The following is a 27684-nucleotide window of genomic DNA, read 5'->3' on the forward strand; positions in this document are numbered from 1 at the left end:
CCTGTAGGTTGTCTGAAGACCTCGTAACCCCTTCCCCACCCCTGCCCCAGTGCAGGTCTGGGAAAGGGGAGAGTGCTGCGTTGTGAAGCGCAGAAAGACCTCAAGTGTCTCGGCAAGCCTGTTTTGAGTCGGGTGTGGCCACTTAGGGGCTGTATACCCTGGGGTTTCCTGGGTCAGGAAACTTCTTAGTATTTCTCTTTCCCTGGTCCCCTATCAGGGGCTTGAATTTGAATATTCAGTTGGAGAATGCATTTAAAATACACCCATAGTAAAATCTGCATAAAATGCAGGCCACCGTTATCAGCTCTTTATTGCTCTTACATAACAACTCACCCTGGAGGGAAAAACAACAGTGCGAGGCAGGGAGTGCAGGGCTCCCCAAGCCATCTGGAGGATTTGTGGCTGAGCAAGCAGAAGAGAAGTAGCAGGAAGTTAAAGGTCCATGCAAGTTTGTTAGCTGCCTTGATCTGACTGGCGGTGCTTGAGCAGCCAGGAAGAGTAGAAGAGCCCCGGGGGATGCGTCCTGTCTGGCTCCTGGGGCCTGGGGCTGCAGGCCTCCCAACCCGGCCAGGGCCAGCCCCGCCTCCTAATTCTCCTAGTTTGTGACCATAGTTAGGGGAGGGAGCTGATTGGTGGAGACAACATCCCGGAGGTAGGGATGGTTCTAGAGGCAAAAGAGAACTGACAGAACTGGACAGCTGCTGTCTGGGTTGCTTCCCCACCCGCCTTCAGGCTGAAGCTAAGGCCCAGGATTAAAAGGGCTGGTTAGAAAAGTCCAAATCCAGCCTATTCCTGGAGCCAGGAGCTCCTGATTATTAGTAAACCAGGTGACACTGACCATGTGGCCAGCCAGGACAGTTGCCCAATACCTGAGTCAGAAGTGACGAAAAGGCTGTTCTGGTGTTCCCCCTTCAATCAGGAACCCCCAATAACAAAGTTTTCAGTTGCCCCATGCCCAGCAATGGTGTCCTACCTCTTTAAAGCATCTCCCTACACTCTACCCCTGGAGGCCATCGTTGTTAAGGCCTTGGTAAATTGGCATTTGAGTCAGTCAGCAGAGGCCCTGCCAGGAGCCCAACCCAAGTAAACAGTTTCCTCGCTCCTGTTTCCCTGGGTCACTGCCTCTCTATTTCAGCCACTCAGCTCTAGCTGAGCAGATCCAGAGAGGGGAGGCCCCCAGTGCCTGGAGGAAGGCCACCATTGTGGAATGGGACTTGCTTCTTGGGGCTGAGGCCCAATGTTTGTTTGTAATCACCATCTGTAACCACAGCCTGATCCTGCAGCTCTGGCCCTGCTCCCCCAGCCCGGACAAGCAAGGAGGAGAAAAACCAGGCCCAACTGGGGCCGCTATAGCCTCCTGATTGCCATTAGCAAGCAAGCAGCAGACACCTGGAACCTGACCACTATGGGAGGTGAAATTCTGGCCTACCTTCTCACCAACAAACCTGTCAAAAAAAAATGCGGTAAATAACCATCTTAACTTTTAAAGCAAAGCAAAACTTGCTTAAGAGAGGATAGGAGAACTGGATCTGTCACAGCCTCCGTGTGGGCCTGGCAGGTGGAAATGGCCTGGCCTCAGGCTGAGGGGTGGGCAGGAAGGGAGGACTCGGGCTGAGGGACCCTCTCCCAGCTGCTGTTGCATGAGGCTGGGGCTATCACACCATTCACCCATGACCACTGCACACTCGCGGTGTTAGATATGGTCTACTTTTTTTTTTTTTTTTTTTTTTTTTTTGAGGTGGGGTCTTGTTCTGTCACCCAGGCTGGAGTGCAGTGGTGCAATCACGGCTCACTGCAACCTTGACCTCCAGGGCTCAAGCAATCCTCCCACCTCAGCCGCCTCAGTAGCTGGAACCACAGGCATGTGCCATCATGCTCGGCTAATATTTTTTTTTATTTTATTTTTGGTAGACAGGATCTTACTATGTGAGATCTAACTATGTCCAGGCTGGTCTCGAACTCCTGGGCTCAAGCAATCCTCCTGTCTCTGCCTCCCAAAGTGGTGGGATTACAGGTGTGAGCCACGTGCCTGGGGTGTCTGCATTATTTCTGATCCTCAAAGGAACCGTCTTCTGATGAAGCAGCAGCCACAGGGGTGGTGAGCCAGTGATGATGACTGTTAGCGGTGAGAGCTGGCACGTGAGGGAATGAGGACTCAAAACTCTCGTGTGACTCCAGATCCCACACCATTGTCCATCACAGTCCACACCACTTTTCTTCCCCCTGCTTGCCTTAGATAAATCTAAAGATCCCTTCAAACTTCCGGTACCTTCCAGTTGGGAAACAGGAGAGACCCTGGTCATAGGATGCAGCACATGGTGGCCCGCTGGAATGCTGGGGGTACAAACAACGGGAAGGTGGCCGTGGACACCTCCATGCCTAGAAGCTGGTCAGGAAGCTGCCCTCATCACCACTTGAGTGCACAAGATGAGGAAGCGGCAGATGGACTGGGGAGGGGACTTCCTGAGGCCCCATCTGTTCCTCTTCCTCCACCGCACCACACTTCCCATCCAGTTTCCAACTTCCACACCCAACTCATTTCCCCAACATCCAGATGAGCAGTTTTGCATCTCCATTTTTATTGAAATACAAAAAGTGCAAACGGTGAAATACATGATTGGTGCCAAGAAGTCATTAAGTGTGAATGTGAACACTGGATTCACAGTACAAGCACCCGCTCCCTGGGGTACAGACCAGTGGGGGACATGAGAAAGACCAAATAGATCCGAAAGGCTCCCCAGTGAATGGGGCTGTGAGCGACACTTGATACACAAAGGAGGGCGGAGAGCAGAGCAGCCCTGGCTGAGGCTAGAGACCAAGGGACTGATGAAGAACCAGCAGCAGCCCAGGCCCCAGGGGGCTGGATGCACTGCTGATGGTCTTGGGAGAGCCCAGCGAAGTTATGCCCAGGCCCAGCCTGGCTTGCGGATGGGGCTGGGCTGGTCAGTGAGGATCCCCACAGTACGGGCTCTGGAATCATCCTGCCTGGCCAAGGTCATGGGGGCAGGGTCACTGCAGGTACTTCCCTGTACTCCCCAAGGACAAGGCTGCAGGAAGAGGGATCCCCAGGAAGGAGTGTAATTCTACGAGACAGTGGGAGTGAGATCAGCCATCACTGGGGCCGAGGTTCTTTGAAAGACAACAGAGCTGGCCGGGCGCGGTGGCTCACGCCTGGAATCCCAGCACTTTGGGAGGCCGAGGTGGATGGATCATGAGGTCAGGAGATCGAGACCATCCTGGCCAACATGGTGAAACCCCGTCTCTACTAAAAATACAAAAATTAGCTGGGCATGGTGGCATGCACCTATAGTCCCAGCTCCTCAGGAGGCTGAGGCAGGAGAATTGCTTGAACTCAGAAGGCGGAGGTGTGCCGAGATCGCGCCACTGCACTCCAGCCTGGTGACAGAGCGAGACTCCATCTCAGAAAAAAAAAAAAAAAAAGTGGCCCTAGAGCCCCTTAATCCCCTGGGGAAATTGCTAGAACCCACCTATCTGGACTGACCTATCAGCACAATCTCTGCCCCTCCTACAGGCACTCTTAGTCTCTACCCCAGCCCCTTTAAGAGTCCCCCAGCTGGAGGAAGGAGCCACACAGATCCTGAGGCACTGAGTCACCTCTGGCCGGGGCAGGGGCCAGTGTGACTCCATAACAGACAGGTCCACAAGAACATGAAGGCTGATGATCTGCCCGTGTGGGAAAGGAGGCCAAGAGGGGAGAGGCTAACCTGGCCGGTCACTGATTCCATCGCACACTGTAGCTCTCGGGGGCGGGGAGGTGGAGAGGGAGGTTTCAAGTGGATGCTGGGACTCTGAGCCGTGTCATCCAAGCTACCAGTCCCTGCACAACCAAGGGGTTAGGACACCCCAGGGGCAGTATCACTTGGGAAAGGCTGACCCAGGATGTGTGGAAGAGGAGGCAGAAAGCAGACACAGGCTCCAGCCCTGTCACTCCTCAGCAGGGGAAATACCCCAGACTGCGCTGCTGGGGGCAGTACAGGAGCAAGGGTGCTTGCACTCAAGCCTTCATGCAGTGGGGCTTCTGCAAAGCAGGGCAGCCTACCAGATAGGGAGGCACCTCAGCTTGGGGCGGTGTCCACACCAAAGAGCTCAGCTGCTCATTCCCAGCAATCAAGAGGGGAGGACTGGCCCCTGCTACCAGCCCAGCCGGCAGTCATTTGATTCATCCACACTTGCTAGGGAAACAGAGGCAGGAAAATGCAGGAAAGGGGTTACTGGGGCTCAGTCCTTCTCCAGCTGGAAGAGCCAAGCCCAGCTCTGGAGAGCCCAGCAAAAGCCAGGTGTCCAGAGAGGCAGTGAGAAGTGTAAGGCAGAGAAAAACGTCTTCTGGTAACAGCGAGGCCGCCAGGGCCGTGAGGCGGGCTGGACAGAGGTGGGGGAGAGCATGCCTGATGGGTGGCTCCAACATCTCTCTCCAGGGGGCTTCATGGCCCCTGATGCCAGGAGGAAGAGTCCAAACCCGGGCTACCAGAGAAGGGGCTGGTGGGGCAGGGGCCAGGTTCAGAGCCCGCTGGGGTCCGGGCTTCGGAACACCTCCCCTTGGTGATCCAGAAGGAACTTGGTGAAGGTGTTGATGGGATTAATGGCCTTGAGGGTGATGGCCGCATCCTTGGCCCACAGCAGGTTAGGGCCGAAAACAACAGCCAGGTTAGTGTTGGTCATCTTGTTCTGGTCACTGTGTGCAGAAATCTGTGGAGGGAATCAGGGACTGCAGCAGGAAGCCACAGATGCTGCCTCCCACTCCCAGCAACAATGACCAGGGCGCAGAGGAGGCGGCAGCTCCTCCTTCCCCCTCCCTTCACCCCAGAGGCCAAGTCCAAGGTCTCACCTGCACCAGGAAAGCAGTCAGGAAACGAAGCACCTGGTAGTTCTCCTCGGGCAGCGTCTGGAGGACCTGCAGTGTCACTGGCACCCTCTGGCTTTCATCAATGTCTATGAGGAAAGGAGGCCCGGGTTATAGGGGCCCTAGGCTGGGCTGGTTCAGGACGCTCTGACGCAGGCTAGAGGGGAGACCCCCAGCAGTCTTCCCTGGGAGGCGCCTAGGCCCGAAAGCCTGCAGCGCACCTGCCCCAAGTCCAGCCCCAGGCCCAACAGAAGAGATGGGGACTCACTGAGGAAGCCCACCACATGGGGGTAGAGGTCAAAGGTGAGCAGGGGCTCAGGAAGCTCCCGGAGGAAGGTCTTGAGGATGACTGCTGGCAGGTGCAGCTCATTGTACTGGTCGAAATCCACAGGCAGCCCTGGGGTGGGGGCAGCATGAGAGAAGCTCGGCACAGCCTGAAGGGCAGCACCCATCTGCAGACAACGCGGGCCGCACTGCCTGACTGCCCCTGGACCCTGCATAAGCCCCTCCTCCCAGGGGCGCCCTCTGACACCTGCCTCCCTCTTCCTCTGTGACCAGAGAATGCAGGTTCCGGCCATCTGGGGAAGTGGGGCCCGGCACACCCCACCGTTATTCCTTGCCTCTGAATGTGCCTATACCCAGGACCCGGGAGCCCGACCGATGAGGCAGCAGGCCTGGCAGAGGTAGGACTTATGTGACACCAAGTGCCACGGAAACCTCCAGCAGGAAGAGACTCTGAGACTCTCATTTACAGGGCAGCAGAGGGCAGAGAAGCCCCCTACCAGTAACACACATATGGCCCTGCAACAGCCCAGGGCTGCTCACCCATGTTGTACTTCTGCTGTACTTCCCGGACCACTTGGGTGTTGGCCGACCTCCGGAAGATGCCCTCGGTGGTGAGAGCTGGGAAACAGTAGGGCCTGGTGAGCCTCCGAGCGCTGGGCACCGGCTGGATTCCCTGCCCCTTCTCTGTCTTGGGGTTCTAGGCAGGGCTGGGTGGGGACGTTGAGGCTTGCAGGACCTCCCTCTGCCCTGCCCAGCAGCTTCCCCAGCTTCCCGAAGGGAGCCGGGAGACCTGGCTGGTGAGGAGGCAGGCCCAGCACTCACCGTGGGCCTGTAAGTAGGCAACAGTCTCCCTGAGTACAATGGGAATGGGCTCCTGCTCTGGATTCTTCTCCTGGAGGCTGCGGGAACAAGGCTGGTGAGCCGGGCCTGCAGCCCTTCCCGCCCCGCCGTGGCCCAGCCACCTTTCATACTTACTGCTGCAGCGAGACTCCAAACTGCTGGTTGGGCAGGGGGGGCCGTGGGGGCATGGGCTTGGGGGCTGTCGCGGGGCTCTTCTGTGTGGATTTCAGGAAGTCGTCATATCTGCAGGAGTAGAGGGAGGTGGGTCAGGCCCTGCCTGGCTCTGGAGTCACTCTGCCAATTCAATCAAGCATTGACCACGCGGGGTCAGGAGGATCATCTCATGCGATCTCTGTAACAACTCCCCTTTCCACAGCAGAAAGCAAAGACCTGGGAGAGGTCGGGACACGGGCTTGCTCTGCCTTAGCCCCACGCGGTCTCTGAATCAGGACACACGTCCTCATTACCCTGGCTTCACAAGCCCCCAGCCGCCGCACCCGCCTCACTTGAGCACTTGGCGAGGGATCCCCAGCTGCTCCAGCTTCACGTGCTCGCTCAGCTCGCTCAGGTAATTCACATAGAAGATCTTCTGCCCGAACTTGAAGCTGTTGGTGGAAGAAAGGGCCTGGGTTGTGGGGGCCCGCTTCCAGTGGCCTCCACTCTCCCCTCAACACCCACCCAGTTCAGACCGAAGCCCAGCCGCACCTGATGGTCCCCAGGCTGCCCAGCCTCCCAGCTTCAGAGTTCCAGGCAAGCCGGGACCACCAGCCCTGCCCGTGGCCACTCACCTGATGAGGGGCTTGAAGAGGATGAGCAGAGTTTTGATGAACATGGTCGGATGCACGATGTACAAGGCCTTGATGTTCTTCTTGTACCTGCAGAGACAGAATGGACAACTCAGGAGCAGGCGTGGTGGGACAGGTGCCACGCTAGGGTCCCAGTGCATACTTTTTTTTTTTTTTTTTTTTTTGAGACAGAGTCTCCTTCACCCAGGCTGGAGTGTGATCTCAGCTCATTGCAGCCTCCACCTCCCGGATTCAAGCTATTCTCCTGCCTCAGCCTCCTGAGTAACTAGGATTACAGGCACCCACCACCACACCTAGCTAATTTTTGTATTTTTAGTGGAGACAGGGTTTCACCATGTTGGCCAGGCTGGTCTGGAACTCCTGACCTCAAGTGATCCATCCGCCTCAGCTTCCCAAAGTGCTGGGATTACAGGTGTGAGCCACCGCACCCAGCCTCAGTGCGTATTTTCTGATTTGAACACGCATGGCCAGCATGCGAGGTAAGGGCCATCACTGTCTCATTTTACAAATTAGAAAACAGGAGGCTCAAAGAGGTTAAGTAAAACAAGAGGTCAGAGTGCGAATAAGCTGAGAAACTGGGCCTTACTTAAGCCCAGGGTGATCTGACTGCAGATTCTTTACGTTGACGTAGACGGCAGCCCCCGCCACCCCCTGCCTTGGAATAAGCTCCTGCCCAAGTGGAGGGCAGCCCGGAAGCTGGCAGAGCCGCTGCCTCTGGATCTGACTGTGCAGGCCCCATGCCCCAACCCACTTGCGGTCAAACTCCCGGTAGGCATCACGGAGCCAGCTGAGGGAGGGCTTGTTGTCGCTGGTCAGGCCGTGGTGCAGATACAGAAGTGTGTAGTCACTCTCCACGTACTGGTCCAGGGTGTGCTTCAGGTACCTTCCAGGGAAAAGCCCTGCTCAGGCCTGCCCTGTGCACAGGGGCGGCCCCATGAAGACAGAAAGCAGCCCCAAGAGTCTCCCACCACGTCACAGCCCCTTCCCCACAGGCCCTCCCCTAGCACAGTCTGTTCTGGCTCATAATCAGTCACCAGGTTGCTGTGGAGGAGGCCTAGGGTAGAGGCTGGGCAGAGGAATGAGAATAGTAATAACAGCTCTCAGCCGGGCGCAGTGGCTCATGCCTGTAATCCCAACACTTTGGGAGGCCAAGGCGGGTGGATCACCTGAGGTCAGGAGTTCAAGACCAGCCTGGCCAACATGGTGAAACCCCATCTCTACTAAAAATGCAAAAATTAGCCGAGCATGGTGGTGCATGCCTGTAATCCCAGCTACTCAGGAGGCTGAGGCAGGAGAATCGCTTGAACCCAGGAGGCGGAGGTTTCAGTGAGCAGAGATTGTGGCACTGTACTCTAGCCTGGGCAACAAGAGTGAAACTCTGTCTCAATAATAGTAATAATAATAACAGTTCTCACTCTTGAGCAGGAACTAGATGTCAGGAGACCAGGACCCTAACCCGGGCCTGCCTAGGCCTGCAGTGAAACGGGGAATGACGTTTCCCCTGAATCAGGGATTTCTCTGAATCAATAATAATGATGGCAGTCACCATTTCTCAATATTAAGTTTTTAGTGTCTGCCAAGCACTTCACATACATTAGCTCATACGTTGCTTATAACTGAGGCTGATGTAATCCCCATCCTACAAATGAAGGCAATGACCAGAGAGGTCAAGTGCTGATCCAAGGTCACACAGCTTGTGGTAGATCCTGGAAGTGAAGTGTCTAACACCAAAGCCTGCTTTTTTTTTTTTTTTTTTTTTTGAGACAGGGTCTTACTGTCACCCAGGCTGGGGCACCGTAGTGCAATCACAGCTCACCGCAGCCTTGACCTCCCAGGCTTAAGCTATCTTCCTGCCTCAGCCTCCTGAGTAGTAGGAACCACAGGTGTGAGCCACCACACCCGGCTTTTTATTTTGTAGAGACAGGTCTCACTATGTTGCCCAGGCTGGTCTTGAGTTCCTGGCCTCAAGCAATCCTCCCACCTCAGCCTCCCAAAGTGCTGGGAGATTACAGGCATGAGTCACTGCACCTGGCCGAAAGCCTGCATTCTTGACCATGGGACAGCTTTGCCTTCTACACATGAACTCCAGTGCTGGCAGTAAAACACTGTGCCCATGAGAGGGGATGGGGTGGCCAGAGAGTCACCTGCTCCAGTCACTGGGCCTTTAGTGGACCAAAGAGCCCCAATTCCTCTGGTTCCCTATTATGCTCATGACACGCTATCTACCAGCTCAGCACAAACATATACACACCTGGTGTTGAGCACACTGAGAGTTATGGATGGCATGAACAAGAACTGGGGAAAGGGAAGGGAGTGTGTGTAAAGCCCTCTCCTTTTTTTTTTTTTGAGATGGAGTTTTGCTCTTGTTGCCCAGGCTGGAGTGCAGTGGCATGATCTCGGCTCACCAAAACCTCTGCCTCCCGGATTCCAGTGATTCTCCTGACTCAGCCTCCGAAGTAGCTGGGATTATAGCCATGTGCCACCACGCCCAGCTAATTTTGTATTTTCAGTAGAGATGGGGTTTCTCCATGTTCGTCAGGCTGGTCTCCAACTCCCGACCTCAGGTGATCCGCCTGCCTCGGCCTCCCAAAGTGCTGGGATTACAGGCATGAGCCACTGCGCCCGGCCATAAAGCCCTCTTTCTAGTCGGCCAAACAGCTCCTAGGCTCCCACAGGGACACTACTGCAGGCTGGGAGGCTGGGCAGGCAGAATGCTAAGCACTTCCAAGGGGAGGCAGGGAAGGAGAGAAGCCTGGTGAAGTGGCCAGAGCTTGACCTAACCCAAAGAGTATGCTCAAGACTGGCCCGTGGGTGCCAGGCTGGGCCAGCACAGGCAGGCATGGGGTGGCTGATGCTGGGATCCCCAGTACATGGTCATTTACCCCTTCTCCACACTGAGCACTGCAGTTTACAAAGAGCTGTCGCATAAAGAGATTGCATTTTGCAACTACAAAAATAGCAAAGATTGTAGTGAAAACAGACACTCTCATCCACTGATGGAGGTTATGGCCTTTTGTAGGGAAATAAAGTGATGTTTATCAGAATCTATAAAATGCTCATACTCTCTGACCCTGTAAAAATATGTCTAGGAGTTTGTCCTAAGGAAATAATCTGAGATGAACGAAAACATTTTTGTAGAAGGCTGTTCATGGCCCATTTTATGATAGGGAAAAAAAAATCTAGTGGCAAGCTAACTGCAACAGCAGGGAATTGGTTAAATCAACCACGTGACAACCATAAATAGAATAGCTCACAGGACATTTCTGCAGACAGAATGAATCTGTGAAGTCAGATGTCAGAACAGTGTTTATGCCCTTTGTAGGGTGTGAGTGACATAGATGTGTTCAGTTTTTGAAAATTCACACAGTACGCTTATATTTTATCCACTTTTCTGTCAGCATATTTGATGTCAATAAAATGTTTTTTAGAAGATATCTTTGAAGAATATTTAATGCTCAGAAAAAAATGTTATGTAAGATACAAAACCAGGCTGGGTGTGGTGCCTCACGCCTGTAATCCCAGCAATTTGGGAGGCAGAGACGGGCAGATCACCAGAGGTCAGGAGTTCAAGACTAGCCTGGCCAACATGATGAAACCCTCTCTCTACTAAAAATACAAAAATTAGCTGAGTGTGGTGGTGCACGCCTGTAATCCCAGCTACTCGGGAGGCTGAGGCAGGGGAATCGCTTGAACTCAGGAGGTGGAGGTTGCAGTGAGCCAACATTGTGCCACTGCACTCCAGCCTGGGTGACAGAGCGAGGCTCGGTCTCAAAAAAAAAAAAAAAAAAAAAGATACCAAACTGACTATAGAGTTCCATATACATTACAGAAAAAATAGGAAATGACTACACAAAAATATTAACAGTAACTTTCTCTCTAGGTGGTGGGTGTGTGGGAGACCTTTTTTTTTTTTCACAGTTGTCTATATATTTTTTTATTTATGGCTACGTATATTTTTCTAAACTCTCTAAATTGTAATACTTTAAAAATGTACACAATGGATTTCATGTATATTCTTTTTTTTTTTTTTTGAGACAGAGTTTCACTCTTGTTGCCCAGGGTGGAGTGCAATGGCATGATCTTGGCACACTGCAACCTCCGCCTCCTGGGTTCAGGTGATTCTCCTGCCTCAGCCTCCTAAGTAGCTGGGATTACAGGCGCACGCCACTACACATGGCTAATTTTGTATTTTTAGTAGAGACAGGGTTTTGCCATGTTGGTCAGGCTGGTGTTGAACTCCTGACCTCGTGATCCACCCACCTTCGCCTCCCAAAGTACTGAGATTACAGGCGTGAGCCACTGCGCCAGGTCATATGTTCTTACCTAATGCCCACAACAGCCCTGGGAGGTGGGCACAAGTCTCTTTTTTTTTTTTTTTTTTTTTTTGAGACAGAGTCTTGCTCTGTTGCCCAGGCTGGAGTGCAGTGGCGCAATCTCAGCTGACTGCAACCTCTACCTCCCAGGTTCAAGCAATTCTCTTGCCTCAGCCTCCTGAGTAGCTGGGACTACAGGCACACGCCATCATGCCCAGCTAATTTTTATGTTTTTAGTAGAGATGAGGTTTCACCATGTTGGCCAGGATGGTCTCAATCTCCTGACCTCATGATCCACCTGCCTCAGCCTCCCAAAGTGCTGGGATTACAGGCATGAGCCACCGTACCCGGACTTTTTTTTTTTTTTTGAGATGGAGTTTCGCTCTGTCACCCAGGCTGCAGTGAAATGGCACGATCTGGGCTCACTGAAATCTCTGCCTCCCGGGTTCAAGTAATTCTTCTGCCTCAGCCTCTTGAGTAGCTGGGATTATCTTGAGTAGCTAGGATTATAGGCATGCACCACCAAGCCTGGCTAATTTTTTTATTTTTAGTAGAGACAGGGTCATGTTGGTCAGGCTGGTCTCGAACTGCTGATCTCGTGATCCACCCACCTTGGCCTCCCAAAGTGCTGGGATTACAGGCATGAGCCGCTGGACGAGGAGCCACAAGAGACTTGTGGCGCCCAGCCACAAGTCTCATTTTTACAGGGCTTGGAAAAGACCTGCCCCAAGGCACGCAGCTAGCAAGAGGTGCAGAGCTGAAGTTGAATGTGTCTTCTGAATTTGATTCCAAGCTTCAGGCACATTCTTTTTTTTGAGACGGAGTCTCGCTCTGTCACCCAGGCTGGAGTGCAGTGGTTCAATCTTGGCTCACTGCAAGCTCTGCCTCCCGGGTTCACGCCATTCTGCCTCAGCCTCCTGAGTAGCTGGGACTACAGGCGCCCGCCACCACGCCTGGCTAACCTTTTTTTTGTATTTTTAGTAGAGACGGGGTTTCACCATGTTAGCCAGGATGGTCTCGATCTCCTGACCTCATGATCCTCCTGCCTCGACCTCCCAAAGTGCTAGGATTACAGGCGTGAGCCACCGCGTCCAGCCACTTCAGGCACTTTCTTTTTTTTTTTTTGAGACGGAGTCTCGCTCTGTCGCCCAGGCTAGAGTGCAGTGGCGCTCAGGCACTTTCTATTTCAACCTCCCGGATCTGGGTGGACAGCTGGGAAGAGCCACATCTGAGATAATCTGACTGAAAATGGGACAAAGTGCTCCATGATGGAAGCACCCCACTGCCCTCAGCAGGGACTGTGACCAGGACGGAAGTGATGGAGGACAAGCAGCAGCTGATGTCGAGGACTTCCTGAAGCCAAGGACGCCCCGGGGTGGGTGTGGCCTTCCCCGGCAAGCTGTCTCCTGAAAACCAGGTGCTTTCCACCCCCATCCACTGACTTCCTCCCACTTCACTTATTATCTGGGCAGGAGGCTGTCACCTGGTACATCAGACATAGAAAGAACTAGAGAAAAGGCCATGTGCTTCCACCAGCCCCAGGCCAAGCTCTTGCCCATTCTGGCTGGGCCGTGCGGCGGGCTTGGACAAGGCTCTGCCTGCCTTGTCTGAAGAGCAGTGGGAAGAGGGTTCAGAAGGCCAGAGAGATAGAATTCCTAGATGACGCTGGAAGACTCAGCCTGTGGCCCTGGCTTGCCAGGACTGGCTGAGACTCCAAATTCAGGCCCTTCTCCTTCTGCGGCTGCCCTCTGGGTCTGTCCCTAAGCCCACACCTCCTCCTGCTCGCACGCAACCATTCAGGATCTCAAAGAGCTGCTTGGGACAGTGCCAGGATTTTACATTTCAGAGAGTGCTTCAAACTGGTCAGGAAAGAACTGCATCTTTCTAAAATTTGCCGAGAAAACAGAAAGAAGGGCAAGATGGTCTCACTCTACTACACACCCCGAGGACAGCAGCAGGAGGTGAGTTTGCTCGCCTGTGGGCCCAGAGCTGGCTCAACCATAAATGAGTCTTTCAAGCCTTGGCATTCAACCAGCCTTCAGACATGAATCAGGACGTGTCTGGACCGGCCAGAGCTATTACATATGTTTGGCTCCCAGAACCCACATCGGTATAGAAACCACTGACACCAAAGGCACAAAATAAGACAACACTAATGAGTCCTATAAACAATAAACAACTGCAACCATCTCAGAAACACCACAGGATTGTAACAGTCAATCCTCACATCTGGACAAAAGTCCTTCCTTTTCATGCGCTGTTTGTCACTCCTACAAGGAAAGAGACCTATATTATTATCCCTTTTGAAAGGTGAGGAAAGCGAGGCTTAAAGATGCTTACCAAGGTCACCCAGCTTCAATAACTAGAAACTAGGTCTGACTCCTCGTCCAGTGCTCTCCCCTAAATATAAACCAGCTCCTTCATGAGAAGAGGGAAGGCATTAAGGCAGGTGGCCTAGCACCCACAGGCAGGGAGGGACAGTAAAGAACGTGGCATTAGGCTACAATGGGGATCTGGGCAAAGCCCCAACGCACTTCCCGGCAGGTACTCACCCCAGGAGCTTGCTGTGGTCGAGCTGGTGGCTGGGGGGCATTCGACAGGCACTAAACACAATGATCTTCCGCCCATACTTGTCATCTCCTAGGTGTGGAGAAAGATGGAGCACAGTGGGTTGAAGGGGAACCAAAAGAAGTGGGGTGAGGAACTTAAAGGGGCCAGGCCTGCTGATCTGAGCCAGTTACCACAGGGGCCAGAGTGCCCATGCAGACAGACCTCCGGGCAGCCTCCTGCATGCAAGGGTGTGCCACTGAAGACAGGGACAGCTTGCTTTCAGGGCTACTGAGCTGGGGTATTAAAAAAAAAGTGATTTTTTTTTCTTTGAGATGGGGTCTTGTTCTTTCACCCAGTCTGGAATGTAGTGGCGCAATCACGGCTCACCGTAGCCCCAATCTCCTGGGCTCAAGAGATCCTCCTGCTTCAGCCTCCCAAGTAGCCAGGACTATAGGTGAGCACCACCATACCCGGTGAAATTTTAAAATTTTTTGTAGAGACAGATCTCACTATCTTGCCATGGCTGGGTCTTGAGCTCCTGGCCTCCTCCTGCCTCAGCCTCCCAAAGTGCTGGGATTACAGATGTGAGCCACCACACCCAGCCAACATCACTTTTTAAAAAGTCATGCCGGCCGGGCGCGGTGGCTCACGCCTGTAATCCCAATACTTTGGGAGGCTGAACCAGGGGGATCACCTGAGGTCAGGAGTTATGAGACCAGCCTGGCCAACATGGTGAAACCCCATCTCTACTAAAAATACAAAAATTAGCTGGGTGTGGTGGTGCACACCTATAGTCCCAGCTACTGGGGAGGCTGAGGCAGGAAAATTGCTTGAACCTGGGAGGCGGAGGTTGCAGTGAGCTGAGCTGGTGCCACTGTACTCCAGCCTGGGTGACAGAGCAAGAGTGTCTCAAAAAAAAAAAAAAAAAAGTTATGCCTGGTGCAGACAACCCAAATGTCCATCAGCGGATAAAAGATGTAGTTAATCCATGCAATGGAATACTGTTTGGCCATAAAAAGGAATGAAGTACTGATACATGCTACAATGTGGATGAACCTCCGAAACATTATGCCAAGTGAAAGCCAGTCACAAAAGGCCACCAAGTCTATGATTCCAGTTACATGAGATGTCTAGATAGGTACATGCATAGAGACAGGAAGCAAATTAGTGGTTTCCAGGTACTGGGAGGAGTGGGGAATGGGGACAGACTGCTTAGTGGGTACAGCGTTTGGTATGGGTATGGGTGGTGAAAATGTTCTGGGATTAGATGGAGGTGATAATTTTATGACATTATGCACTAAATATTATACCACTGAATTGTACACTGCAAACTGATGAATTTTGTTATGTGATTCTTATCTCAAATTATTATTACTATTATTTTTTTTAAGATGGAGTCTCACTCTGTCACCCAGGCTAGAGTGCAATGGCACAGTCTTGTCTCACTGCAACCTCCACCTCCCAGGTTCAAGCGATTCTCCTGCCTCAGCTTCCCGAGTAGCTGGGATTACAGGCGCCTGCCACTATGCCTGGCTAATATTTGTATTTTTAGTAGAGACAGAGTTTCACCATGTTGGCCAAGCTGGTCTCGAACTCCTGACGTCACGATCCACCTGCCTTGGCCTCCCAAAGCGCTGGGATTACAGGCATGAGCCACCACGCCCGGCTCTTACCTCAATTTTTAAAAAATGCTCACTAAAGCATTTGTGATCTTGCCAAATAGTCATCTTATAAGTCTACACTTTTCCAAAAGCACCCCCGCTGAGCAGTGTGTATTTGGAAAGCCTCTTGAAGTTACCTTCTCAGCATGTTTCAGCCACTGAGGAAATCAGTCTGATTACTTAACAGTCATGTCTCATTTCTGACCACTGACAATCACTTTCTGATTTTATTACTAGAATTTTTTTTAAGAGATGGGGGTCTCGGCCAGGCACGGTGGCTCATGCCTGTAGTCCCAACACTTTGGGAGGCCGAGGCGGGCGGATCATGAGGTCAGGAGATCGAGACCATCCTGGCTAACACGGTGAAACCCCGTCTTTACTAAAAACACACACACACACACACACACAAAAATTAGCCAGGCATGGTGGCGGGCGCCTGTAGTCCCAGCTACTCCGGAGGCTGAGGCAGGAGAATGGCGTGAACCCAGGAGGCGGAGCTTGCAGTGAGCCGAGATCGCCCCACTGCACTCCAGCCTGGGTGATAAAGCGAGACTCCATCTCAAAAAAAAAAAAGACAAAATTAAAGAAAAGAGATGGGGGTCTCAATGTGTTGCCCAGGCTGTTCTTGAACTCTTGGCTTTAGGTGATCCTCTCACCTCAGCTTCCCAAGCAGCTGAGACTACAGGTGTGCACCACTGCACCCAGCTTATTACTAGAATTATGGACGACACTGGTTCTGATTGACTTCTGTAGGTTTCTAAGCATTCTATCCTTTCTCATTAAGATATTCTAGGGCCCCCACCAACCCTTAAGACTCAATGCAGGCATAATCGCCGCCTGGAATCCTGTGTCCTCGCCCTCTCTCCCCAGACAGGTTAGCTGCCCCTTTTCATGGCTCCCAGCATAAACCATCACCCATCACTGTCCTGACCATTCACTCTCCTGTAGAATTGTTTATGTACCTGTCTCCCTGACAGGCTTGTGAGCAGCTCAAAGACAGAGGCTGTGTCTCATTGTCTTTGTTTGTTCTTTTTCTTTGTTTACTCCTGGCAAGCTGTGATTTTTTTTTTTTTAAGAGACAGGGTCTTGCTCTGTCACCCAGGCTGAAGTGCAGTGGCATAACTGTAGCTCACTGCAGCCTTGAACTCCTGGGCTCAAACAATCCTCCTGCTTTAGCCTCCCATGTCCTGAGTAGCTAGGACTACAGACACATGCCATCCCACCTGCTTAATTAAAATCAATTTTTTGAGACAGAATCTTGTTATGTTGCCCAGGCTAGTCTTGAACTCCTGCCTCAGCTTTCCAGTAGCTGGGATTACAGTTGCGTACCATGGCACCTGCAGTCTCCAGTACTGGTCCAGTGTCCGGCATGTGGCAGGTATTCAGTACGTTTTGGTAGCCTGCACAAAATCGCAGGTCACCATTAAACTATGGGATGCCTGGTTCTAGTTATATTTCTGTGTTTGTTCTTTTTTTTCTGAGATGGAGTCTCTATCATCCAGGCTGGAGTGCTGTGGAGTGATCTGGGCTCACTGCAACCACCACCTCCTAAGTTCAAGAGATTCTCCTGCCTCAGCCTCCCAAGTAGCAGGGACTACAGGCAGGTGCCAGCACACCAGGCTAATTTTTTTTTTTTTTTTTGAGATGGAGTTTCGCTCTTGTTACCCAGGCTGGAGTGCAATGGCGCGATCTCGGCTCACTGCAACCTTTGCGTCCCGGGTTCAAGTGATTCTCCTGCCCCAGCATCCTGAGTAGCTAGGACTACGGGCATGTCCCACCACACCCAGCTAATTTTTGTATTTTTAGTAGAGACGGGGTTTCACCATGTTTGTCAGGCTGGTCTCAAACTCCCGACCTCAGGTGATCTGCTCGCCTCAGCCTCCCAAAATGCTATGATTACAGGCGTGAGCCACCATGCCCAGCCTTAATTTTTGTATTTTAGTAGAGACAGGGTTTCACCATGTTAGCCAGGCTGGTCTCCAACTCCTGACCTCAGATGATCCGCACACCTCAGCCTCCCAAAGTATTGGGATTATAGGCATGAGCCACAGCACCTGGCCTCTGTGTTTGTTCTTGATTATGCTTTGGTTATGGGTCAGACTGCTTCAGACAGCGAGTTTCCCAAAGCTCAGGACAGAACGTCTCCAGATTTGCAACTAGAGAATCCTCTACCAGCTTGTCTGCAGAGGAGGTACAGCTCCATCCCGGCAGGTCTGTTTTGAAGGACCAGGTGGTACCTGCTCTCTTTCATATCCTAGCCTAGATCCTGAGGTGCTGAGATCCCGGAGGCCAGCTGGGGGTGGCTCTAGGGCTATGTGCCTGCTCTGATTCACTTCCCACTGGCTCTGACAGTGGAAGGAAAAGCAGACTGGCAGGGGCCAGGGACAAAGGGTTAGACTGGCAAGCCCAGTCTCACTAGTCTGGAGCTTCAGAAACCCCAGAGATGCCTACCACCAGCCTGGGGAGAGGGGGCCTCATCTGCCTACCTCCTTCTAAGCAGAGGAAATAACCAGGATATGGGGGAAATGCTCGCGGACAATGGGGGCTACCAAAAGAATCTTTCCTTCCAGCCCATGAGTCCCCGCACCTCACATCTGCACCAGCAGCAAGGCAGGCCTCATTGGCTGGCAGATTTGAGGATTCAGCCAGGGCAGAAAGTCTGTGAGGCCCCTGGGTCTAAAATTTAAGAGGTAGCAACTGGTTAGGGAAGCTGTTGTGGGGAGGGCTGGAGGCCTGTGGTGTCTCCTCTCAGCTGGCCACAGCACTTTGTAAGTGGGAAGCTTTGGGTTCTGAACCAGGGCTCCACCAATGTGCTCAGCAGACACAGCACCTCCATGATGTTATATGACAAATATTACAAGCATGTGCACTTTTTTTTTTTGAGACAGTCTCGCTCTGTCGCCCAGGCTGAAGTGAAGTGGCGTGATCTCAGCTCACTGCAACCTCTACCTCCTGGGTTCAAACGAGTCTCCTGCCTCAGCCTCCTGAGTAGCTGGGATTACAGGCATGCACCACCACACCCAGCTAATTTTTTTTTTTTTTTTTTGAGACGGCGTCTCGCTCTGTTGCCCAGGCTGGAGTGCAGTGGCACGATCTCCGCTCACTGCAAGCTCCGCCTCCCGGGTTCACGCTATTCTCCTGCCTCAGGCTCCCGAGTAGCTGGGACTACAGGCGCCCGCCACCACGCCCGGAAAATTTTTTGTATTTTTAGTAGAGACGGGGTTTCACTGTGTTAGCCAGGATGGTCTCAATCTCCTGACCTCATGATCCGCCCGCCTCGGCCTCCCAAAATGCTGGGATTATAGGCATGAGCCACCGCGCCTGGCCTTAACCCCATCTAATTTTGTATTTTTAGTAGAGACGGGGTTTCTCCGTGTTCATCAGGCTGGTCTCGAACTCCTGACCTCGTGATCCACCAGCCTTGGCTTCCCAAAGTGCTGGGATTACTAGGTGTGAGCCACCGCACCTGGCTGCACTTTTTTTTTTCAGTCAAAGAGATCCCCCCTATCCTGGGGATACCTTTCATAGTTGCAAAGTAGACTGTGACCAGTTTTAAGAACCACTTCACTAGACTGTAATCTTTTTTTTTTTTTCTTTGAGCCAGGATCTTGCTCTATCACCCAGGCTGGAGTGCAGTGGTGCAATCATAGCTCACTGCAGCCTCCAACTCCTGGACTGAAAGGATCCTCCCACCTCAGCCTCCCAAGTAGCTAGGACTACAGGCACAGGCTACCACACCTGGCTAATTTATTGTTATTATTTTTGTAGAGACAGGGTTTCACTATGTTGCCCAGGCTGGTCCTAAACTCCTGGCCTCAAGCAATCCTCCCACCTCGCCTTCCAAAGCACTGGGATTACAGATTACTGAGCCACCACGCTCAGCTGGCTGTTAGCTTCCTTTTTTTTTTTTTTTTTTTTTTTTTGAGACGGAGTCTTGCTGTGTCGCCCAGGCTGGAGTGCAGTGGCGTGATCTCGGCTCACCACAACCTCCACCCCCCCAGGTTCACGCCATTCTCCTGCCTCAGCCTCCCAAGTAGCTGGGACTACAGGCGCCCACCACCATGCCTTGCTTATATTTTTTGTATTTTCAATAGAGACAGGGTTTCACCGTGTTAGCCAGGATGGTCTCCATCTCCTGACCCCGTGATCCGCCCACCTTGGCCTCCCAAAGTGCTGGGATTACAGGCGTGAGCCACTGCACCCGGCCTGGCTGTTAGCTTCTTGAAGAAGGGGAGCTGTGTTTTTCCTTATTGAATCCCTAATGCGGACTACAAGTCTCATTTCAGGGTTCTTTTTTTGTCACCCAGGCTGGAGTGCAGTGGCGCGATCTCCACTGACTGCAACCTCCGCCTTCCGGGTTCAAGTGATTCTCCTGCCTCAGCCTCCTGAGCAGGTGGGATTACAGGCACCTGCCACCATGCCTGACTAGTTTTTTTTTTTTGTATTTTTAGTAGAGACGGGGTTTCACCGTGTTGGCCAGGCTGCTCTCAAACTCCTGGCTTCAAGTGATCCACCTACCTCGGCCTCCCAAAGTGTTGTTTCAGGATTCTGTGAATGTACACTAAATGAAGCCAGGATGAAGATGTGGGTAAAAAGGGGGTGGGTCAGATGGTGAGACTCCCAGATAGGCGAGGAATGAGAGGATGGGCAACACCAGGTCTAGCCCCTGTCCTCCAGCTTCCTGGAGTGGGGGTCCCAATGCCCAAGTCCTTGGGTAGCTTAGTATTTGCCAGCAGGCAGGGCAGCTGCTGCTACAAGGAGCACATGGAAAGAAGCTCAAAACTCCCCCTCCTAATCTCAGATCAGAGTCAACTTCTGCCCAGGAGCTTTGTAATTGTTTTTGAAATGGAGTCTTGCACTGTCGCCTGGGCTGGAGGGCAGTGGCGCGATCTTGGCTCACTGCAACCTCCGCCTCCCAGGTTCAAGTGATTCTCCTGCCTCGGCCTCCCAAGTAGCTGGGATTACAGGCACCCGCCACCATGCCCGGCTAATTTTTTTTTTTTTTTTTTTTAATTTTTAGTAGAGACGGGGTTTCACTATGTTGGCCAGGCTGGTCTCAAACGCCTGACCTTGTGATCCACCCGCCTTGGCCTCCCAAAGTGCTGGGACTACAGGCTTGAGCCAAGGGCCTGACCCTGCCCAGGAGCTTTAAAGACAAAGGAGCTGGCAGCTCTAATGTCTCCAGAGCACTGGGGAGAAGACTCAATGAGGAGGGAGGGGCAGCATTTGTGCAAAGCACCAGGGAGAGACAAGCCGCCTGAGAAGGAGGCCTCTGCGTTCCCCAGATAGCAATCAGGAACTCTCCCAGGGTGGCCCTGGAGTTAATCACCAACAGGTCTCCCCAGGCATTCTGGGCCCCCTCAAACCAGACCCACCCACAACCGGACCAGCAGGCCTGGGACCTGGGAGGTAGGGCTGGGCTGACGGAGCCAGTCATGTGCTACAGCCAGCTCACACATTTGTTAAGCTGTTCAATTGTTAGGAATTTTGCAAGCCAGTTGACATCATGTTGGTAGCTAGAGAGCTGGGAGGCAGAAACTGCAAATGCTACAAATCATGGCCTTTTTTCCCCTCTCCAGAGAGCCATTTACCAGCACACCACTGGAAAGAACCCACTGGGACTGAGCCAAATCTGACCCTGGGGCATGACAACTATTCCCGGCAGGGAGAGCTGAGGCTATAACCCACCCTCCCTTCCTACAAGGGCTTCTCCCGGACATCTCCACGGTCTCACCAAATGAGTGCCTGGTGATGCCAATCCAGCCTCCTCTCAGCAATCAGGGAGGCACATCCATGGGGACACCATCACCCAGAAGGTCCCTGAGCCACCACTCAGAGGCCATTGCCCAAGGCCAGACCCTCCCGCAAGCTCCTTTCCCTTTGGGGCCTGGGTGTGTCCCCACACAGCCTCCCCCACCCCCATCCTACCTCCATAAATCTTCTGCTATTTCCGACTCCCAGGCACCACCAACACCCAGCTCCCCAGGGTGAGACTGCAATTAAGCTAGCCCCATCTGGCCTCCACCGACAGCCCTTCCTGATCCACAGCCCCAGAGGTTGCAGTCCAAAGAGGACAAGCACAGCGAGCCAGGACTGACACCTACCTGGCTGGGCCCCCTCAGGCTCATCACAGTCTAGGGAAATAGAAACAAATTGCAGCTCTGTGCGGGGGTTGTGGGGAAGGAGGTGTCACCCACGGAGGTGGGGAGGGGCAGGCTCCCCCAGCTCTGCCTTGACCAAACAGGCCAGGATGATGTCAGGACAGAGACTCCTTCACATCAGGTACCCCCCAGACTCCAGTCAAGTTCAGAACCTTCAAGGTGACTTTCCTGTGCCCAATTCAGGACCAGACTGGGGAAAAAACTCTCAGCCTTGCTTCTGCAGGGGGTGAATGAGGCCAGAGCCAAGGCCCTCAACCCAGATCAGGGCAGGCGCCAAGAATACAAACGCCATGGAAATACCTTTGACGTTCGGGGCAATCCTCTCAACTGCCCCCTCCCTTTCCAAGCCCAGCACCCCCATAGCCAGACAGCCTTCTTCCAGGGCTGGTGTCCGCCAGGTTCTCCTTGCCCACGCCAATGCCTCAGAGCAGGGCCATGCTGCCACCCTGCTTATGAATGCCTGGCCTCACCAGCAAGGATGGACAAATGTTAGGGAAAAGATAAAGGATCCTAGATTCCAGCTGCTCCTTCTAAAGTGGGGCCCTAAGGGCAGCAACCACCTCATCAGCCTGACTCCCTGGCTCCTGGTTTCTTCCGGGTCCCCCCTTATGAACAGGAGGGAGGGAGCTCCCTGAGACAGAGACCTAAGCGGGGCTCTGTACCCACTCTCAGCAGGGCAGCATATCTGCCAGGAATCTGATGCTCCAGGGAGCCATGTGCCCCCTCCCCATTTCTGGAAAGAGGCTCTGCCCATTCCACACTTCCCTAGGGCTACGATTTCCCAGGAAGGACTGGCACTCCTCATCCTCCCCAGTAACTGATAGGGTGGAAAAGCCAACATTAGGGTGGAGGGGTAGGAGGGCAATAGAACGAGGGGAAGGGAAGGCTACTTATTCAAGGCCAACTGTGTTCTGGCTCTGGGCTAGGCCCTGACATGCATTCATTATTGTAACCCACAAGGAAGAAATTAGAGTTCAAAGAGCAGAGCTGGAGATCAAACCCAGGGCTTTCTGACTTCAAAGCCACTAGGCCACATGGCTCCCCACATGCCAGGAGCGCCAGGGCCAGCAGTCAGACTGCAGAGAGGCCCTTCCCCTGTGGTGTGAAGGGCTGACTTCCTGAGGCCAGGAGCTCTGAGGGTTAGGAAAATAGTGTTGGGTGTGCTTACCTGCCACCTCCACGATCTGGTGCCGGGCGATGTCATAGTATGGGTCATCCCACTTCAGGTGTGTGACAAGTTCCGGGGAGCTGCTTTTGGAGTCATCTGAGGAACACAGCAGGGTCAGGGGACAAGCCAGGGGGCTGGCACCATGCTCTGCCCCACAGGCATGCTGTCTGGCCCTTCCCCCAGTAAGGCCTGTGCTCCCAGCCCAAACCTGGGACTGGTCTGCCCCATCCTGCCCTCCTGGCGTCTCCCTTCAGCAGAAGGAGTGCGTCCCCCTCTAAAGCGCCTGTAGCTGCCTAAGACCAGACACAGCCCACCTGACTTGGGGAACTCAGGCATTTCATCCGAGGGCCAGTTCTTCTCATCGATGGAGGCCAGCTTCAGCTGGTTCAGAGCCTCGCTGGTGTCATCCAAGGTCAGATCATCCTGCAGCTCTGAGAGCGGATCCATGGCCAAGCCTGTCCCAGACAGCCTTGCCCTGCAGAACCTTAAGAGAAACCTGGGAGAGAGGAAGACAGGTGGCAGGTCAGTGACCTGCTCTTTTCACCTTCTGCGACCTCCACCGCGTGCCCTCCTGCCCCCACCATTCCCTCTCCCAGGCTCCCTGTCCCTATTCCTCAACACTCCTCATCCCCGCCAAGAGCTCCACATAGCTCTGGGTTCTCCTGGCTCTGTGGCTCAGGCGTGTTGCCAGAAAAGGCAGCTGGGGCAGAGGATGGCACAGCTCAGTGCCTCCCTCCAGGCCCTGCAGCTGGGGAGGGAAGAGCTGTGCCAGGTCCTGTGCCGCCCGCCACCCAGCTGGCTCAGTGATGCAGTCCCAGCTGTAGAGGGCAGAGGTCCACGCCCCTCGCCTCAGGAGACCTGGACACAGAAGCCTCCCAGGCTCTAGCAGTTACAGGGGTAGAAATGTTGTAAGAATCTAAGGAACATGCTGGGCACCGTGGCTCACGCCTGTAATCCCAGCACTTTGGGAGGCCGAGGCAGGCGGATCACCTGAGGTCAGGAGTTCAAGACTAGCCTGGCCAGCATGGTGAAACCCCGTCTCTACTAAAAATACAAAAACTAGCTGGGCGTGGTGGCAGGCATCTGTAATCCCAGCTACTCAGGAAGCTGAGGCAGGAGAATCACTTGAACCCAGGAGGCGGAGGTTGCAGTGAGCCGAGATTGTGCCATTGCACTTCCAGCCTAGGCGACAGAGCAAGACTCCATCCCCCCAAAAAAAAAATTTAAAAAAAAAAGCTATGGCTGAGGGGCCCAGCTGGGCTTGCTCCAGGACAGGAACTAGCAGCAGGGGATGTGGAATCGCCTGCCAGTCATTGCAGACAGTCTGCAGGCTCCTAGGGGCGTCCAAGCCCACTCTTACACTGCAGGGTGCTCCTGACACCAGTTTCAAGGTGGAAAGGTTGACGGCCCTAAGGATTGGAGGGCGCAGATGGGAAACGGGGATGCTCGTGATGTCTGGGGTGCTGAGATGAGGAGGTCACCAGCAGAACAGCAGCTCCGGCAGGCACAAGGCAGACTCGACCACCAAGCTGGGTTTCTGTAGGTCTGGAATCTGGCCAGAAGGCTGCAGCCGCATGCAGCCTGGGGGTAGGCACCTCTGCCCTCAGCCCTAACGGGCAGCAACTCCCCCTCCTGCCACAAGCTCCCCACATGAGGGAGGGCAGTTTTTAGTTCAACCTATTCAGTCTAACCCCAGGGAAGAGGCTGCTCCATGTCCAGCTGCATTCCTGGAGCCCCAAAACTGACATATATGGTCAGAGAATCAGCAGGGCAGATAAGGAGAGCAGACAAGCCCTGGGGGTGGGCAGGAAGAAGAGGGGGAGAGCTGCCATCCCAGAGCCACAGACTCTGGGCTCTGAGGCCACTTGACAACCTCCTGCACACATCACATCACAGCCAAGGGCCCTGGATGGTGAGCCCTCTCCCTGTGCCTAGCAACAGCCACCCTATCACCAGGGCAACCACACGGATTGAGTGGTAACGCTGTTTCATGCTCCCAAGCCAAAGCCAACCAGCGAAAACGGCCCCAAAAAACCCTCTCCTTCCTCTCCCTGTCCCCTGCCCTCATCCACTACCCCTGGTTACCACCAAAATATAATCCCTTCCCAAGAACACAGAGAAGAATGATCCCTCACGGTCAGGAATGCATTTCTCTGAGTGATGCCAAAGCCCAGCTCCCTCACTCCCCTTCAGCCTTCAACCCTTCAACCCTTCAATATCTACATGTGCTTCCTGCCATCCAGCCAGGAGGCTGTGGGAGCTGCTCCCCATAGCGACCTCCAGCTGGGTAATAAAGACAGAATCCAGCTCAAAGCAACCCCCTCCAGGCCAGAGCCTTCTCTCTACCCTTTCTATTCAGCCTGTCACTGCCCAGGGACCAGGGGCTCCTTCAGCCCCACCTACAGCTATCCCAGAGACATCTTTCTGCACACAGTAGGTGCTGATGCCATGAAATGATGAGGTAGTATGGAGAGCTGGATTATCATCCTGCCTAAGCCAGTGAGCTGCAAAGATGCTGAGCAAGTCCTTTTCCTACTTGGGCCTAAATTTCCTCCTCTGTAGAGGCAATGGCGCCTCCCAGAAATATAATTCTCCAGTGTTCAGAAATACTTTGTGCTGCAGTGAACAACAGGATTAGAAGGAGCAGCCGGGGCCGGGCACGGTGGCTCATGCCTGTAATCCTAGCACTTTGGGAGCCCAAGGTGGGTGGGTCACCGGAGGTCAGGAGTTCGAGACCAGCCTTGCCAACATGGTGAAACCCCATCTCTACTAAAAGTACAAAAAAAAAAAAATAGCCAGGCATGGTGGTGGGTGCCTGTAATCCCAGCTACTCAGGTGGCTGAGGCAGGAGAATCACTTGAACCCAGGGGGTGGAGGTTGCAGTGAGCTGAGATCAAGCTACTTCACTCCAGCCTGGGCAAAAGAGCAAAACTCCGTTTCAAAAAAAAAAAAGGAGCAGCTGGGAGCTGGGGTAGATGTGAAGGAGGGAGAAGGACACCATCTAAAAGGGAGCTGAACTTGAACTTCACCTCTTTTCCAGTGACTGCTCTTCTATGCTGTCAGTTCTTCCAGACATGACCTCCCTCAACGCCCCCACATAACCTCCTTTCCCAGCATAACTAAGCCCAGTGGTTCCCATCTCCCAGTCAGACTGGCCCCTCCCACCACCCCCAACCCACAGCTGTTACCTTCTCTGAGCCTGGAAGTTAAACTCCCATTCAGTGGGAGGGTGAGGAAGCTAGCACAGGGAAATTCTAACATCAAGTAGTAGAAATGAAGTATCCTGCCTGTTTAAGACACCAGCCACCCACAAGCCTGCTCTACTCTGTGCAAAATACACCCAACTCTGAGATTAATTTTTCCATTCTCAGCAGGTAAACCTTTACAAAAATCTTAAGGATCACCTTAGGCAATCACTTTTAGGAAGTTGTAGACTTTTCTGAAATTGGTAACATGTGTGGACTTTTTCCCTAAGAAAAGTTAGGAGATGTATGCAATTTTAAGAGGTTCATACACCTTCTGAGAATCACTGTTTAAGAACTTCTGGTCTATTCAGAATGACACCTGATATATAGTAGATGCTATCATTTGTTGAATGAATGAACCAATTAATTCATCTCCTAAGTAAAGAAGGGAACCCACACTTGTTGAGGGCCTATATAGGACCATGAACTGGGGACACAAACTCAACCTCACGATAGCACTGATGAGGCATGTTCTACTAAGCTCATTTTACAGTGAGGAAAAAGAGGACCAGCCGGGCACGGTGGTTCACGGCTTTAATCCCAGCACTTTGGGAGGCCGAGGCGGGCGGATCACAAGGTCAGGATTTGGAGACCAACCTGGCCAAGATGGTGAAACCCCATCTCTACTAAAAATACAAAAATTAGCCGGGTGTGGTGGCGCGCGCCTGTACTCCCAGCTACCTGGGAGGCTGAGGCAGCAGAATCGCTTGAACCCGGGAGGCGGAGGTTGCAGTGAGCCGAGATCACGCCACTGCACTCCAGCCTGGGCGACAGAGTGAGACTCCGTCTAAAAAAAAAAAAAGAAAAGAAATCATATTCTCAATGTTGGAATCGGCCTCCCAGTTGCAAATCCCACCACAATACAACAGCAATTACAACTCTCAACTACAATTATGTTTGCATAGAGCTTCACGGTTTACAAAGCCCAGGTTACGTTTTGCAATTATCCTGTTTCACAGATTAAGAAGTTGAACTGAGGCCGGGCGCAGTGGCTCACGTCTATAATCCCAGCACTTTGGGAGGCGGGGGCGGGAGGATCACGAGGTCGGGAGTTCGAGACCAGCCTGGCCAACATGGTGAAACCCTGTCTCTACTAAAAATACAAAAATTAGCCGGGCGTGGTGGCGGACGCCTGTAATCCCAGCTACTCAGGAGGCTGAGGCAGGAGAATCGCTTGAATCCGGGAGGCGGAGGTTGCAGTGAACCGAGACTCCAGCCTGGGCAATAAGAGTGAAACTCCGTCTTAAAAAAATAAATAAGTTGAATTGAAAGCGTGGCCTAATAAGTGGCAAGGAGGAACACTTCCCCCAAATTTCTTCTTCTTAGTGCTTTGCCAGATCAGATCTGGGAGATTTCCCCCTCCCGCCGGCTTGCTGGATGACAGCGATCCGGCCTGGACTCTGCCCTGGGGAAGGCAGGAAGAAGGTAGTGAAAATGATTAAGTCCTCTTATTGCAGGCGCCAAAATGGGGCAGAAACCCTGCAGGAAGGCCAGGCCTCTGAGCCCAGTTCCACCCCCGTTCCCCTCCTCGGATCTGCTCCGGTCCTCCCCATCCGGACCCCATCCCTTCGGACGACCTGGCCAGCTCCTTTCTTTTCCCCATCCCCACCCGGGGAGACCCCGCGCCCAGCAGCTCACCGCGCTCGGGCACTGCTCCCTCTGCCACGCCTGTCAAGGCTCGGCAAACATCCGGCTCCGAGGTGGAACGGGAACCGCCCCCTCCCGCTCTCTTCTATCCCCAACCATTTCCGCCACACCTCCAACCCACTTCCGGCCCCAAACATGGCCTTTCCA

General features: G+C 53.1%; 1 protein-coding gene across 3 annotated transcripts; it reads right to left on the reverse strand.

The window, feature by feature from the left end:
- Nucleotides 1–2562: 2562 nt before the first annotated feature.
- Nucleotides 2563–27683, reverse strand: ARHGAP1 (Rho GTPase activating protein 1). 3 transcript variants are annotated; one of them, XM_003815207.5, is made up of 13 exons: nt 27529–27683; nt 22960–23141; nt 22646–22741; nt 13658–13745; nt 7544–7675; nt 6775–6861; nt 6493–6591; nt 6122–6229; nt 5969–6045; nt 5687–5764; nt 5130–5258; nt 4847–4950; nt 2563–4707 (listed from the first exon to the last, which is right to left on the reverse strand). In XM_003815207.5, the coding sequence occupies exons 1-13, from the start codon at nt 27672–27674 to the stop codon at nt 4519–4521; spliced, it is 1515 nt and encodes a 504-aa protein (XP_003815255.2). In that variant the 5' UTR covers nt 27675–27683; the 3' UTR covers nt 2563–4518. The 3 variants fall into 3 exon arrangements, with proteins under 3 accessions (XP_003815255.2, XP_063464500.1, XP_008966378.2); XM_063608430.1 differs by lacking the exon at nt 27529–27683 and adding an exon at nt 24006–26215; XM_008968130.4 differs by lacking the exon at nt 7544–7675.
- Between the last annotated feature and the right edge of the window lies 1 nt (nt 27684).

Source organism: Pan paniscus, chromosome 9 (genome assembly GCF_029289425.2).
Source record: "Pan paniscus chromosome 9, NHGRI_mPanPan1-v2.0_pri, whole genome shotgun sequence".
NCBI lineage: Eukaryota > Metazoa > Chordata > Mammalia > Primates > Hominidae > Pan > Pan paniscus.